Genomic DNA, 15606 nt, shown 5'->3' with positions numbered 1-15606 from the left:
CTAACTTGGATGCTACAATGTGTTGGGCAAGCCCTGGAAACCAATGCACAGGGTGAAATACTTGGGGCATAATACACCTTGGGGCTTGTTCATACATGTATGTTCATCTCTTGAAGTCTGAATGTGTAAGTGAAAGAACTGTGGTATCATCCCTTTTGAGGCGTTGTGTTTGACCATGCATATGGGAAGAATATACTGCATGCAATCCTCCCAGTACTTATGATGGCCATTTTGTTGGAAACGGGCCTTATGCTTATATTCCAGCTTCAGAACACAGGTACCAGGTCTGGTATGTGCATACTGAGGTGGAAGACAAACGTGTTGCCCCCTTTAACACAAAACAGCCATCGTACATAGTGGGAGGATCGTGTGCGGTGTGTTCTCCCTGTATGTGTGTAATACCTGGAAATGTAATACCTGGAAAAGGCTATCATCTCAAAGGTATTCTTTTCAGTTGGTGTATGCCTTCAACTGCCAGTCATCAAACGTACAATAAACATATATCAAGAGCCTACATGCTAGTGTGACCCAGACTGCAGTTTCCCTTAAAACTGGCCTGCCTCTGGATACTTCTGCACCCTTCAGCTTTAGACTGTGTCGTCTGTTCTTTTCCCAGAGGAGCAAGTGAAGCTCGATATGGTCATTAGCCTGTGAATGCATTCCATTCGCGTTCCCACCGTGCCTCTTTACCAGCCTGCGCTCTGGGTTAGCAAAGGCCAGTGGCCTGCCTTTGCCCTCTGACTTCGTTCTCTCATCAGCTGGGTCTGGAGAGAGAAGTCCTGTCTATCACCAGCAGAAAAGCATCACTATACTTTGAGCTTCCATTTGTCATGGCAGTTTAATGCAGAATTATGCGAGGAATGGAAACTTTACTCACTTTGAAGCAACACCCTTGCCCACAATCCCCAAGTTGATGTCTTTAAAATTGCTCCTCTCTCTGTTCTAGATCTTAGAAGACAAAACGTGGGTGGGAAATTTAGTAGTGGAAAAGGAATCCGGGCAGTAGTGCGTGTTCAAGGGTGCCAAATGTTAAACCAGCAATACTGGACCCTAGAGCGTTAATTTAAAACAGGAATGGTCAACTACTCTGCTTTTCAGAGAGTCACTCTATTCTCACATTATTTTGGAGGCAGAGGTTATACGTCTACCAATTGCTATATTCCATTATTACTAAATGGAACCTAGGCAACACATAAAGCAGTAATAACAACTTCACACTTAATGTATGAATGTGCTCTTGTATAAGTGGAATGGTGCCAAAGAAAGGTGTCAGATAGTGTCTTGTACAGTTTAAAAGAAAATATTGCTTTTGTTTTGAGTAAAATGATGAGCATTTTTTTCCTACCTAAAGTGTTAGGGGCCCAGGGGCCAGATTGAAATAAAATTTGTTGCCCCTTCAGAACCAAGGGCTGCAAGTTTCTGTTGTTTTAATGCTCAAAGAATCATAGACATATGAATTTACCTTATAGTGATTTAGAACCTTGGTCTTATCTATGACTTCCATCAGCTCTCCAGGATCTCGAGGCCTAACTACATGATACCTTTGGGTTGTGTATGGATCTCCCAATGTTTTTTAAATTTACCAGGCATCTGGGGGCCTGATTTGGATTGGGATGCTGGCAGGAGGGGAGGGAGCTTAGCCTCTTCACCTCCCATTTTCTCAATTAAAACTCCCCACATGGATGTGATATTTGAATTTTTATAATTGAGCAAACAGTGTTCCCCAGGTTGTGGTTGGACTTCCAATATTATCTTGCCAGCCTTCTGGTGGTGGTTGGACTTCCAACATTATCTTGCAGATAGATTAGGTGGCCAACCTTCTGGTGGTGGCTGGAGATCTCTTGGGATTACAATTGATCTTCAGGGGACAGAGAATAGTTCACCTGCAGAAAATGGCGACTTTGGAAGGTGAACTCTATGACATTATACCCTATTGAAGTCCCTCCCCAAATCTCACCCTCCTCAAATCTCACCCTCCTCAATTTCCACCCCAAAATCTCCAGGTATTTCCCAACCTGGAGCTGGCAACCCTTCCTCAGATAGAGGTCTTCCATATTATTTACTACGGATCCTTTTAACTGGAGATGTTAGGGATTGAACCTGGGGCATGCTGCATGCAAAGCAGATCCTCTACCACTGATAGGGTTGCAAGCACTGAGTTATTAAATTCCTGGAGATTTGGGGGTGGAGCCTGGGGAAGGTGGGATTTGGGGAAGGGAAGGGAAGGGCCTCAACCGAGTATAATACCATAGAGTCCACCCTCCAAAGCAGTAATTTTCTTTAGGGGAACTAATCTCTGTGGACTGGAGATCAGTTAAACGTCCTGGAGCTCTCCAGGCTCCATCTGGAGGCTGGCATCCCTAACCACTGACCCATGTCACCTCCTAACAAAGTTCCTTTCCCCATAAGTGGCTGCTTCCCAACTAATGTTCCAATTGTCTGAAAGATGCAAACAATAAAGTGGTTTTTTTAACCACTTTTTATTGGGTCAGATGACAGCGGTCTTTCAAGTAGCACAGTAGTGTGTTGGACTAAGACATGTATGTATCTGGAAAGCTTGCACACAGTTCTGTATCAGTAAAGAGGGGTACCAATCACAGACATTGTTTACAAGCTAATACCCAAAGCATTGCATTGTGTCTGTGTTTGTACTTTTAATCTTTTTGGTAGGTAGTGGTAGTGGAACATATAATGTAGAGAACCAAAACACTTCCATTTTGGAGAAGGGTTTTATGTACACGGGCTGCTATCTGGTGGTATCAGTGGTAATGAATCCAGGTTAATTATTTGTAATGCAAACACCAGTGAGCCACTGCAACATTGGTTTTAGAAGCCTGACCCAGATTAAGGAGAAATAAGAGCTGAAAAGTCACCCGTGGGACTCTAACAAATGGTGCTATTAATGAGCACCGGGATTGAATCACACCTCAGCAAGCTTTACAAAAAACAAAACAAAAAAAACCCCCATGATAGCATTTCAGTGGATTTTCTAAATGTGATTCACATTTGATTCCAATTCACAAAAATTTATGTTGGAATAATTTTTTTTAGGCTTTAAAGGTTCCGCTGGACTCTTGTTTTTATTCTGCTGTTACAGGCTAACGCAGCCACCCATCTAGAATGCTTATAAAAGCAAATGCAAAATGAGAAGGTAAACGAAACTTGAAACTTTTTTCCTAAACTTTTTTTTTTAACTGAAGAGAGAGTAAAAGGTAGCGTGGTGTAGGTGTTGAGGGGAGTTTTGATCATAAGGGGCAGTAAGAAATAATGGGCATCATCTTTTAAAGGGCGCACGGACAGTCGAGGGCATAAGAATTGGAGGAACGAAGGTACTGAGCAGAGGTATAGCAGGAAACAAGGCAGAAATATAAGGTGAGGCACTGTCTGATCTGTGAACAGCTTTGACAAATCGAGAGTTTGTGCTGGAAGGGGAACCAATACAGGGATTTCTGTAAAAGTGAATTGAGGGGGCGGGTTAAGAAAAGCACTCTTGTTCGTTTTCCAGTGCTGCATTCAAGCAGAGGTTACTGTATTCAGTAATAATAACAGTACATGGGAAAGGTACTGTGAAGTGGTAGATCCTTTGTCTGGGCTGAGGGTCGAACCTTATTCAGTACAATGAGGTGGTAGATTTGACTGTTACATTTTAGACTATAGATGCAAGATGTTCTCTTGCATTAAAAAAACCCCCATGAAATCAGAAAATTAGCACATCAGTGCAAGCTGTGCTACAGCTCTGCTTTTGGTTGTGGTGGCTTCCGTTTGTTTAAACAGGGAGTTTAAACTGAGGATGTGTTTCAAATATAGCATCTCCTCTTTAGTCTGAAGTGTGACACTCCTCTTTACCGCTTCATTCTGCTGTAGAACTGGCTCTAGTCTTGTCAGTCCCAATACTGTAAACCAGGGATCCTCAACCTTCTTGAGCCTGCGGGCACATTTGGAATTCTGACATGGCATGGTGGGCGCAGCAACAAAATGACTGCTGCTGAAGAAGAAGAGTGGGTTTTTATATGCCAATTTTTCTACCATTTAAGGAAGAGTCGAACCGGCTTACAATCACCTTCCCTTCCCCTCCCCACAACAGACACCCTGTGGGGTAGGTGAGGCTGAGAGAGCTCTAAGAGAGCTGTGACTAGCCCAAGGTCACCCAGCTGGCTTCATATGGAGGAATGGGGAAACCAACCCGGTTCACCAGATTAGTGTCCTCTGCTCATGTGGAGGAGTGGGGAATCGAACCCCGTTCTCCAGATTAGAGTCCGCTGCTCCAAACCACTGCTCTTAACCACTACACCAAGCTGGCAGGAGGCAGAGCCAGCCACAAAATGATTGCCACAGCTTAACTTCAGTAATACAGTGCAGATGTTTGTGCTGTGCTGGCAGCTGCTGCCAAAACAACATTTTTAAAAAAAATTCTGCACAGCCACTCAGAAGCCTTGCTGGGCAAAAGCCCTACCTGGTCCCACCCACTTCTTAATAATGGTCCTCTTCTTTTAAAAGTATTTGATGACCTGAGAGTAATAAAGGAAAAGCAACCCAGAAGGAGCGTCTGATCTTTGTCAGGATGTGCAATCCAAATTGGATTGAAGTTAACAAAAACCTGACGCTTGTTTTTTAGCTTTAAGATCAGGTAAAGCTATATAGTAAAGGGGTGCTTCCCTGCAAGGCACCTTTTAAATGTCTTCCCATTTCTTTCAGAACCATTTCTTTAATTTTTAGTTTCTGGTAATGTTGCGGGGTGGCCAGACTTTGGTGCTTGTTAGCTAATGAGAACAGCATTCAGTCTCCAAGATTATTTGAAGTCCTGGTGGGTTGGGGCTGGTGTGCTGTAAACCAGCAGCTGTCTTCCCAGCTGACCATCATGTTGAGATACTTTTCTGAGCAGTGGAGGGTGGGGGGGTCCTCCCTGCAGAACATTATTTTGCTGTCTTGTTAAGTGCTCTGCCTTTGGGGCAAGGTAGATTGATTTAATTGATTGAATCAAGGCAATCTGAAATCATGGGTTCCCTGTGTTGAAAGTCATGTATTTCCTGAACAAGCTTGCTTGCTAGCTGATTGCTATGATGTTTAAGACACACTGGTTGGCAATTAAATAGTGTCTATATGCAATTTAGGGGCATCATTCTAAAACATCTTCTGCTTGGAGAAAAGAGACCAGATTTCTGCTTATCTGTCCATATACTTGCACAGATATTAAGCCAAAGAACATAGCTGAAGGATAAATCTATATTTTTATGTATGTTTATTTGAAAGTAGTTCAACTAAACAAACTGGGACTTGGGACTTGCTTCTAATAAAATTTCTTAATGAAAAGGAAAGTAAATGTCTATGCCAGGGTCCCTGATGTGGTGCCTATGGGTGCCATGGCACCCACCGACACCTTTTCTGGTGCCCACAACGTGTTTCTAGAAAGTGGGTGGGGCTTTTGTCCAGCAAGGCTTCTGATTGGCCGTTGGAGATTTGATTGCTTGTGCGGATTTTAAAAAACACATTATGTTAGAATTCCAAGGGCACCCACAGGCTCAAAAAGGTTGGGAACCCTCGGTTTATGCTGTTAGTATTTTCATAAATATTTGCAATTTGAGAGCTGAATACATTTAAGTTGCTGTAGAAATACAAGTTCACCCACATGTTCCATTTATGATCCTGGCAGGGTACAGGATTAAGGGAGCAGTATGGAGATATGGAGGGGGCGCAGAGGTTGAAATGTAAAGTGTGGCCCTGGAATACCGTTGGCTATAAAAACCACTGTTAAGGCTTTGGTTACTAATTGTGTGAGTGTGCGATGAGAGAGAGAGAGAAACACTTCAACTCTGCGGTGTGATCTGCAATGCTTGTTTGTGCAAGCGACTTTATATGCCAACTCCCTATTTATTCCAGTTTTATAGATCAGGAATTAAAGGTTCTGTGAACTGTCTCTTATGCTAATAGCAAGCCTCCTTTGGCTATTGCTTGTTTACTTTTCTCAACAGTAGGGCTGCAGGCTTTAAGTGGTTTATGTGGGAGATGAATCAATTAAAGTTTGAGATAACTGCTGATGCAGAGTTCCCAACCCTGCGGTCTCTCTTTGGAGCACCTGTGGTCCCTTGCGCTTTTCTCTTTTCAGACTTTATATGCTTCTCTACAATGTCATGAAGGTAAAAACTTGCTTTTTTATATATAAAAGTGGGTCCTGAGGGAAGCAGCAGCTTTCATAGGTTTTGGCACACTTGCCAGTGTAGACTGGGCAGATTTGGGCCCTGCTTCTCTATAGAATTAACTGGATTTTGCGGCTCCAGCCTGTTTCTTGCTTCCCAGAAAGGGAAGGTTTGTAGAGGAGCTAGCCATATTGCAGGCTTGATAGTTGTGGAAGGAAAAGAAAAAAAGGATCTTTGTGCTCTCCAAACAAATGTTGCATTTTGTGGCAGCTGCTTTCCCTCTCCCCAAATATATTCTCAAGCTTGGAATTCACTGGAGAGCACCTAATAATTTGAGATTCTCCTGAAGCCAGCCCTTCCCCGAAGTGGGGCTTTTAGAACACACTGGCTATAACTTCACTATGCTCCAACTTAAATTGGTTGTATTGTCCAAAGTGCAATTCATTTGAAATAACACACTCAAAAGGGGCTGGGAAAAGCTGAGAGTATCTATTCATTCATTTAAAAGGTTTATTTCTCACCTTTCTGCTATTAAATAGAACTCTTGACAATATACAACTTAAAAATTAAAATTATATACAATTATTAGCCAGAGTTGGCTGTGGCTCCCTATTAATGTTATTTGGGCTAACGCAAACCTGCAGCCTCTCGCCTGTTCCCTCTCCTACAACATGGGAGCAATAAATAGTGCCCTGTCTGCAGGGTTGTTTTTAAGGAAAATTGATATAATTCAAGGGAAACATTTTGAGTACTTGAAACATGTAACATAAATCTCTCTCTCTCTCTCTCTCTCTCTCTCTCTCTCTCTCTCTCTCTCTCTCTCTCTCTCTCTCTCTCTCACACACACACACACACACACACACTGTAAATTAATTATGTAACTTATGCTTAGCATTTACTATGTAGGAGAACATATGTATCTAGAATGGAAGCAGCTTTTATAGGTTGGCATGTACATAGGGCGTGAAGTGTCCTTTGAGTCCAGGGCCTGCAGAACACTTAATCCATCCCTGTCCACTCTCTGTGTGTGGTTCAGGGTTGTTCTTGAGTAGGACTGGGAAGAAGACATCAGCCAGCATAGTCTCCTAGGCCAAAAAACAAACAAAAAAATCTGTGAGGTGCACTTTGTCTTTGATTATAATCACTGACAGGAGGAGGAAAAGCATTTACTCTTCTACCCACTTCCAATTCCAAGGCTTGGTAAAGAAAAGTCAGAAATTGTGGACTAAAAACTGCTCAATGAAATGGAGTTTTTCACTTGAACGCAATATTGCTCCACTTCTCTACATATCCATGGTAGAGTTTGTTATAACTTCAGGGTTATATTAGGGAAAAATATGTTTTAATTTAATTTGTTTCTGTACCCAAAGATAAGGGTAAGGTTCTAGCCAAGTGAATTTTGCAAATGCTTCTGTATTTCCCCTTCATTCTTCCCCTTCAGAAAACTCCAGTTCCATCCCCCTCTTTCATTGTTAATATGGTGAGTCCACATAGCCTACTGTACTGGCACTGGTTTTAATTTAGATCTGTTTGAAAGACATGAATACACTCCATTACTTAGGAATACTCAACTTACCTATGCATAGGCTTGGCAGGTCCCCAGCATCCCATACCCTGAGCTCATGGGGCAGGAGGGTCTGGTGGATACCCCATTGAATAGCAGTACTGATAACAGGACTAGGAAGTGTGTTACATGGTATCTGTGAATGTGTGTAGTCATAATCATGTGGCTTTGAAGAGAGAGGGCCTGTTCACCGTACACACACGCCAGAAGGTGATGCATTAAATGCAAAATGTAGTTGTTCATATTACAGTATTGCCTCCTGTTTCCGGTCTGCATATACAGCAGTTGATCTGCCTCTTGCCGTGGGTTGTTGAATATTACACTTACCTGAATATTACACTTACCTGACCTACTTGGCACTCTGTACCAGAGAAGGAAGAAAAGTGACATAGTTATTTAAAGTTACAGACTCATTCACTTACCTGTTGAACTCTCGGGTTCGCTGTTGCCTGCGTTGGGGGTTGGGTTTTGTGCAATTGTGAATGTTATATGGAATGAATGCTTTAGATTCTATGTTATGTAGTCATGTTTGAGAGAAATGCTTGGGATTATAGCATATGATATTATAATAGCCTAGTGTTGTTATATTGTGATTACATATACAGTAGTTTCCACAACAGAGTTGCCAGCTCTGGCTTGGAAAATTCCAGGAGATTTGGGGTGGTGCCAGTTATTGGTTACGATGCCTGAGGAAGGCGGCACTTGGAGTGGGGAGGGAGCTCAGCAGGGATGTGGTGCCATAGAGTCCGCTCTCCAAAGCTGTCATTTCCTCCTGGGGAACTGACATCTGTAGTCTGAAGAACTCCAGGCATTACATTGAGGTTGGTAGCCCTATATCACAAGCTGGAATGCATAGAGATCTTTTTAAGAGCCACTAAATCGGTGGACAAGCTGGTGGCCTGGAGATTTGAACTCCTCTTCCCCAGAATGAGCCTTAAAACCAACCCCTGGTAACTTTTCACCTGGACTGTAAATCTGCCTTTCTGCATATCTCTTGATCGATTCAGAAACCTGATACAAGCACATTTAAGGGCAGAACTACATCCCCTAAGGGGTTTAAAAGCAAAACAGAATGCAGCCGCTGGGGCCAAAATGTAAATCTCATGCTTTCCCCCACCCAAAGCCACTTCTCTCAAGCTGCTTTTACCCCCCCCCCCAACCCATGGAAAACTTACATGTGCTTCTGTTTTTCTCCACCAGCCTCTCACTACATGGACACCCTTTAAATTGCAATTCCCATGGTTGCATGCTGTAAAAACAAACCAAAACTGGTAGTGGAGAGGACAATCACAGAACTGAGCAAGAGTCCAGTAGCACCTTAAACACTAACAAATTTTCTGGCAAGGTATGAGCTTTTGTGACTCACAGCTCACTCACGAAAGCTCATACCCTGCGAGGAATTTTGTTAGGCTTTAAGGTGCTACTGGACTCTTGCTCTTTTCTACTGCTACAGATAGACTGGCACAGCTACCCATCATGATCAGTCACAAAAATGTATGTTGCACGTAGTTCCACACTGATGTGGCCTTTCTGTTTGTCACATGTGCAAATAGATGGAAAAGAAATGAAAGGTGGTCGATGCAAATTTGTGTTTTGGTTGCTTTTGTACTTTGTTTTTGGAAGTGAGTACTCAGAATCTGGCCAAACAACATAGCAGTTCTCTCAAAATGATTTGAGATTGCAGCTTGGATCATCCTTACCCTAACCTTAATGCTTTCTCCTAATATTCTCCCATGCCAAATAATTTTGGCATAAAATCCCTGATTCGTAGCCTACCTTTTATTTTATTTTTAAAGATGGAGTTGTTCAGAGTTATGTGTGTTTTGTGAAAACACAGACATGGTATAACTATAAAACTCAGTACCCTGAGAATCTTCATGTTTTTTTAAAAGTAAATTTCTAGGCTTTATTGAATATAAAGGTGTATTATACTGGAGAAAGGGCCTGTAAGGGAAACGTTCTTTCTGCTAATAACATCATGAAATTGCTTGCAAGAACGGGGCTGCAAAGCTAAGAACACTTTCCTGAGAGTAAGCTTCATTGAGTAAAATGGAATTTGCTTCTGCAGACCTCCTAAGGATTATTCTCTATGCTTTCTCTAATATTGGGGACACCGGGAGAGAGCAAGAAGGCAGTTAAAAGGCATGTTTGCCCCATCTCATGTTCAGTAAAACCGGGTATTCGATAGTCTCTCAGTTTGGGAATATCAAATTACAAGTTTAGACCAGCCCCCCTCCCCTCATTCCTTGCACAAAGAATATTGCACAAAGCCCTTTCAGTGACCAGTCCATGGAACTGTTTATACAATCCTGTTATCTTGGGATACCTGCTAAATGTGCTTTGCTCTGAAGGTTTGTTGACATGCTCAAATGGTAAACCTGAGGTTAAAGTTAATCGAGACAGCTGTCCAGCAAGTCCAGGTGCTCTTTCCTCACCTCTTTGATCCCAGGATAAGTGATCACACAAAGAATAGCAGGGCCATGGTTACTGAGGGATGCCCTTCATAGCTCTATAAAAATACATGGCAAAAGACCCCACGTGGTCAACATGGGTGCTTGGCTGAAACACTTGGGAATTCCTTGTTTGCAAAGGCCTTCACGTAAAAATGAAGTGATAAAAGCCTTCTTAGACTGCTCCTTGGCAAGTAGGTGAGTCACATAATTTAAATGCTTTCCCATGAAAGCTGTTCCCAGCATATTTGTTAGTCTGTCAGGGAGGATGCTAGTCTAGAATTCTCGTCCCTGAAACCTAGTTTTCTATGCACAGAGAGCATTTTGTATGAAGGGAGTATTCAGTCATGTCATTGTCCCCTGCTGGGAGCTGCTTCACCACATGCTGAGCTGTTTTCATTAACTGGGCCAGATACAGGGTTGTTGCATTGATATTATGGTCCTGGGATGTATCTGATGGTAGTGAACATGACAGCTTATACCATAATATATCTGTAAGTCTTTAGGTGCCACAAGTTTCCTTGTTCATTATACATGGGATTTGACCACCCATTAACTTTGATTATATAAAACATGCCCCGAGGAACGCTCAAATATTTCTTTGAAAGGAGAAGATCTTACAGAAGTGTAGTCATGCAGTGAAAGACAACAAAGCTTTAATCCTCCTGCGAATTGCTTTTTTAACCCCTTCCACTTCTTCACCCTCCCTGCTGTGAAGGCTGTGCGTGGCAGCCAGCTTACTCGCTGTGGAGCTTCAGGTAGGTGCTGCTTTGACTGCAGTTGGATTTCCCATCTCAGCCCACCATTTTGTCTTGGCCTTGGTCAGATGCAGCCACTTGCCCATTGTAGTGCAATGCTTTGCGGCTGCCTTTGGCCCCTAACAATGTATTAAAAAAAAAAAGTGCTGTGCATACCAGTGGCACTGTTCAGAAATGAATTCCATGCCAACCTCTCTTGCTCCCTCTGCTCTTCCGAAAGACCTGCATGGCAGTTGAGGCCTGCATCTTATAGACGGTCGTTGCAGGACAACCAGCCTCCCGCAGTGCTGCATGCTGCCAGCGTAATGCATCTGCAATAAACCACTCATGCCTTGCTTCCCCCTTGTTTCCCCCCTCTCTTTGTGTCCCTTAACATTTCCAGTTCTACCCAAAGCAAGCATTGAAGTGGAATCTTACTCAGCTCACCCTGGTGACCTCCTCCAGTTGCGCTGCCGGCTACGTGATGATGTTCAGAGTATCAACTGGGTGCGAGACGGGGTCCAGCTGTCAGAAAACAACCGGACGCGCATCACAGGGGAGGAGGTAGAGGTCAGGGACGCCGTTCCTGAGGACTCAGGGCTGTATGCCTGCATGACCAACAGTCCCTCGGGAAGCGAAACCACCTACTTCTCCGTGAATGTCTCAGGTTTGTAGTGGGCCACGGAAGGACGACTGGTGCTTTAGTTGGTGTTGGTCTAGCTTCTGCTTTGGCTGTGAGAGACCTACTTTCGATGCTCTCATGATCTTGAGCAAATCTTGTTGAGACTCAGCCTCACGTGCCTCTCACAAGGTTGGAGAGAGGAGTGTTCCACTGGTAAAATGAGAGGTACTGGGCCTTGATTCTGTCGTAGCATTGTGACTCAGAACCCTTTTCTCCAGTCTCAGATGTGTATGCAAGTTGTTTATAGTGAAGAAAAGTCACCTGTTTGGTGTGCTCCAGTGTACTCTTTATTCTTGTGCTCAGGTCTGGCATTGAAACAGGTCTAGGCTCAAATTTAAGCCCTACTTAAGAACATAAGAACATAAGAACATATGGGGATAGTCTTCCCCCTTAGGGCTGGACAAGTTACTTTACATCATATGAGGTTACCTGTTCCTTCATCTCTTAATGCTTTACTTCAGTTCTTGTTACGAGTAAATTTATCCTTGGAATTAGATGCCTGTCGAGTCAGTTTCCCAAATGATAAATAGGGTTTGCCCATGGACAAGCTGTATGACAAGTTTGGGTTGGCGGAAGAGAGGAAAGGTATGCACTGTTGTTGTTTCTAGTGTTGTTGAGGGGTATCAAGGCCAGGTCCCCCCTGCCTGTCTCTAAGACCAGGCCTCTAGCCTCTTCACGAAGGGTGCCTTCTTCAGAACCCTTTGTTTGGGACACTGGCAGAAATAGCAATTACTTTTTCTTCAGCTCTGAGGCTCCCACAATCCTTGTTGCATGCCATTTACAGCCTAGGGCTTTTACGGAGCTTTTCCAATGAGGATGGCTGTCTGTAGTTGCAGCCAGAAACAGTTATGAGCTGTGCTCCTTTAAAAAACAAATTCTGCATCACTGGACAAACATTTACTGGACTATACCATTGTTAGATGGACATCCCATGTTTCAGTACTCTCACAAGCTTTCTTAAAAAGCCCTCTGCAGACAAAAAATCAAGTGCCAAAGGGAAGGATTCTTGCTAACTCCTGATATGCTAGTGCAAGTCCTCTACCTGCAGCTGCTACAGTCCAGAAACTGTTTTAACCATGTGAAGAGGCTGTAGCTCAGCGAAAGAGCCTCTGCTTTGCATGCGGAAGGTCCCCTGTTGTTCAATCCCTGTCATCTCCTGTTAAAAGGACCAGACAGTGGATAGCATGAAAGACCTCTAGCTGAAACGCTGGAGGGCCACTGCCAGTCAAAATAGACAATAAAGATCTTGATAGACCAGTGGCCTGCTTCAGTATAAAACAGCTTCATGTGTATTCATGTATGTTAATGAGCTGTTTGGTGAGCCCTCAATTGTCAGATGAAGGCTAATGTACATTAATTGATAGATATTCTAACAAGGCTGTTGAATGGCCATCTCAGCTACAAGAATCCGCAATTTCGGCAAGCTTTAGTGGCTAGCCCAAATTTCATGCACACTACCCAGTCTATTCCTCCCCAGGGGCCTTAATTGTAACATCATACTGTACTGCAATGGCATTGCAAATGTCTTTACAGACCAGTGTGATTGCCGGAACAAGTCCCAACCTCCCTCTTAAGGTAGGTGGGAGAGTGTGAGCTTGTTTCTGTTACAATGAGCTTCTGAGAACTTCAAGAAGCACCAAGATGTTTTACTGACTTCCTGAGCCTTTCCAAGGCTCATCCAAGATACCCTGTTCTTCTCCAGGCTTGAGAGAATGGCAGGCAATCTCTCCAGAATGCCCTCGCCAATGGTGAATAATTTTGTGGGCCTTTGTTCAATTAAATAATCAACATTGGTGCAGTGTTTCTCCCCCTCCCCACCCCCAACTCTTCCAGTCTTGGTTATTGGCCCAGCTAGAGCAGCCATAGTCCATTGCAAGGGGCCAGCAGATTCCAGCATGTCAAACTGATTTTCCAAAGATGTGTGTGTTCCATGGAAGAGAATACATATGTGCATGTGTAGTCGAAAGAGTCGCCGCTGTATTGTAGCCAATAGAAAGAGGTGCTGGTATGCTCTGTTCCTGTCTCCTACTTCCTTGCAAGGTAGCGCGAAAAACTTACGTTGGCCACCTTCTTTTCCAGATGCTCTTCCTTCTGCCGAAGATGATGACGACGATGACGATTCCTCCTCAGAGGAAAAAGAAGCTGATAGCTCCAGACTAAATCGTATGTGTGACCTTATTGGAGGAAGGGTGGGATTTTAAAAGTACCTAATGAGTACTGAGGAACCCCGTGGCGCAGAGTGGTAAGCTGCAGTACTGCAGTCCAAACTCTGCTCACGACCTGAGTTCGATCCCGACGGGAGTGAGTTTCAGGTAGCCGGCTCAAGGTTGACTCAGCCTTACATCCTTCCTAGGTTGGTCAAATGAGTACCCAGTGTTCTGGGGGTAAAGGGAAGCTGACTGGGGAAGGCACTGGCAAACCACCCCGTAAACAAAGTCTGCCTAGGAAACGTCAGGATGTGACATCACCCCATGGGTCAAGAATGACCCGGTGCTTGCACAGGGGACCTTTACTTTAATGAGTACTGAGTTGCAAGTCTTAAATACAGCCTGGAGTTTTATCTTGCAAACGCAGCTGGAGGCAATGTTTCCCCCCCCCCCCCAGCTACTTCTTCCTGCTGGTAATCTTGTGCCCAGGTTGAAACACAATCATTTGTCTATTCCCTCACTTCTTGAGGTAACTGGCGAGAGGGTTGCTTATATCTCTCAGATGGCTTTGGATGGTAGGGATGTGGTCTTAGCCACATACAACCATTCTGTTTATCCTGTAAGTGAGGCAGAACAGTAGGCAGGTATAAGACAGGGCGTCAGGCAGATTCTCTGGTAGTACAGATTACATGGTAACCCTTGATCCAGCTCTGGGAGAGCAGCAGGTGTGAGAAGCACATGATTTGCTGTTTGGTGTCACCTGATTTGTAAGCTGGGTCCCCAAGGTTGGGTGGGATGAAAAAATATATAAATAATGAAAATATAATTTATTAGAAGCATTATGTCACGTTTAAAATTATTTAAGGACGTTAAAACAGCACAATGGCATTTCCTAAGGTTGATATCTATCTCAGTGGTCTATTTGAAACCCATGTAAAACATGCACACATTTACCGATATATATATACATATACAGACAATATAAAACAGACCAGACATGTAATAGGTTTTATAATATATTAACAATTACACAAGCATCTGGTAAGATTGTCTCAAGTTGTTATGCTGGGCTGTATATGTCTCCCATATAAGATGTGTGCAATTATCAACCTGGTCAAACAAGGTGATTCCAGGTGATGAAAATGTTCCCGTTCTCTTCTCTGACCGGCATCCTCAGTGGTGCAAGAAAACAGGAACCAGTTACTGATCCTAGGGACACGTGCCTGCTATGTGCTAAATGTCGCCCAAGTTGCATCTCACTCCCATGTTATTTACCGGTGCTTTTTCAGAAGCCATAGCTCCCTACTGGACATACCCTGAGAAGATGGAGAAGAAGCTTCATGCTGTTCCTGCTGCTAAGACAGTGAAATTTAAGTGCCCGTCCAGTGGGACACCCACCCCTACTCTGCGCTGGCTGAAGAATGGCAGGGAATTCAAACCTGATCATCGCATTGGTGGATACAAGGTAGGAGCTCCTGCTGTATGATTCCCCAACGACCAGTTCTAGAACAGAGTGGCCATCTCTGTTCTTCCTTCTCTCTCTCTCTCTCTCTCTCTCTCTCTCTCTCTCTCTCTCTCTCTCTCTCTCTCTCTCTCTCTCTCTCTCTCTCTCTCTCTCACTCTCACTCTCACTCTCACTCTCACTCTCACTCTCTCTTCCCCCCCTCCCTCCCTCCCTTCCTTCCCATCAAGTCGCTTCCGACTCATGGCAACCCTATGAATCAAAGTCCTCCAAAATACCCTATCTTTGACAGCCTTGCTCAGATCTTGCAAATTGAGGGCTGTGTCTTCCTTTATTGAGTCAACCTGTCTCTTCCTCTTTTCCTGCTGCCCTCAGCTTTTCCTAGCATGACTGTCTTTTCCAGTGACTCTTGTCTTCTCATAATGTGACC

At 43.8% G+C, this 15606-nt stretch overlaps 1 protein-coding gene across 4 annotated transcripts in view; it reads left to right on the top strand.

Moving 5' to 3' along the window:
• Positions 1 to 15606, top strand: part of FGFR1 (fibroblast growth factor receptor 1) — a 70954-nt gene that overhangs the window by 19889 nt on the left and 35459 nt on the right. For all 4 annotated transcript variants that reach the window (XM_056861022.1, XM_056861021.1, XM_056861020.1 and 1 more), the window contains exons 2-4: positions 11289 to 11552; positions 13647 to 13730; positions 15004 to 15179. In XM_056861022.1, coding sequence (XP_056717000.1) covers positions 11289 to 11552; positions 13647 to 13730; positions 15004 to 15179 — 524 coding nt within the window. The remainder of the gene's footprint in view (positions 1 to 11288; positions 11553 to 13646; positions 13731 to 15003; positions 15180 to 15606) is intronic.

The sequence above is a fragment of the Euleptes europaea genome, chromosome 14 (assembly GCF_029931775.1).
Source record: "Euleptes europaea isolate rEulEur1 chromosome 14, rEulEur1.hap1, whole genome shotgun sequence".
NCBI lineage: Eukaryota > Metazoa > Chordata > Lepidosauria > Squamata > Sphaerodactylidae > Euleptes > Euleptes europaea.
Note: the sequence above shows the minus strand (reverse complement) of the source record. Positions and strands in the feature narration are given on the sequence as shown.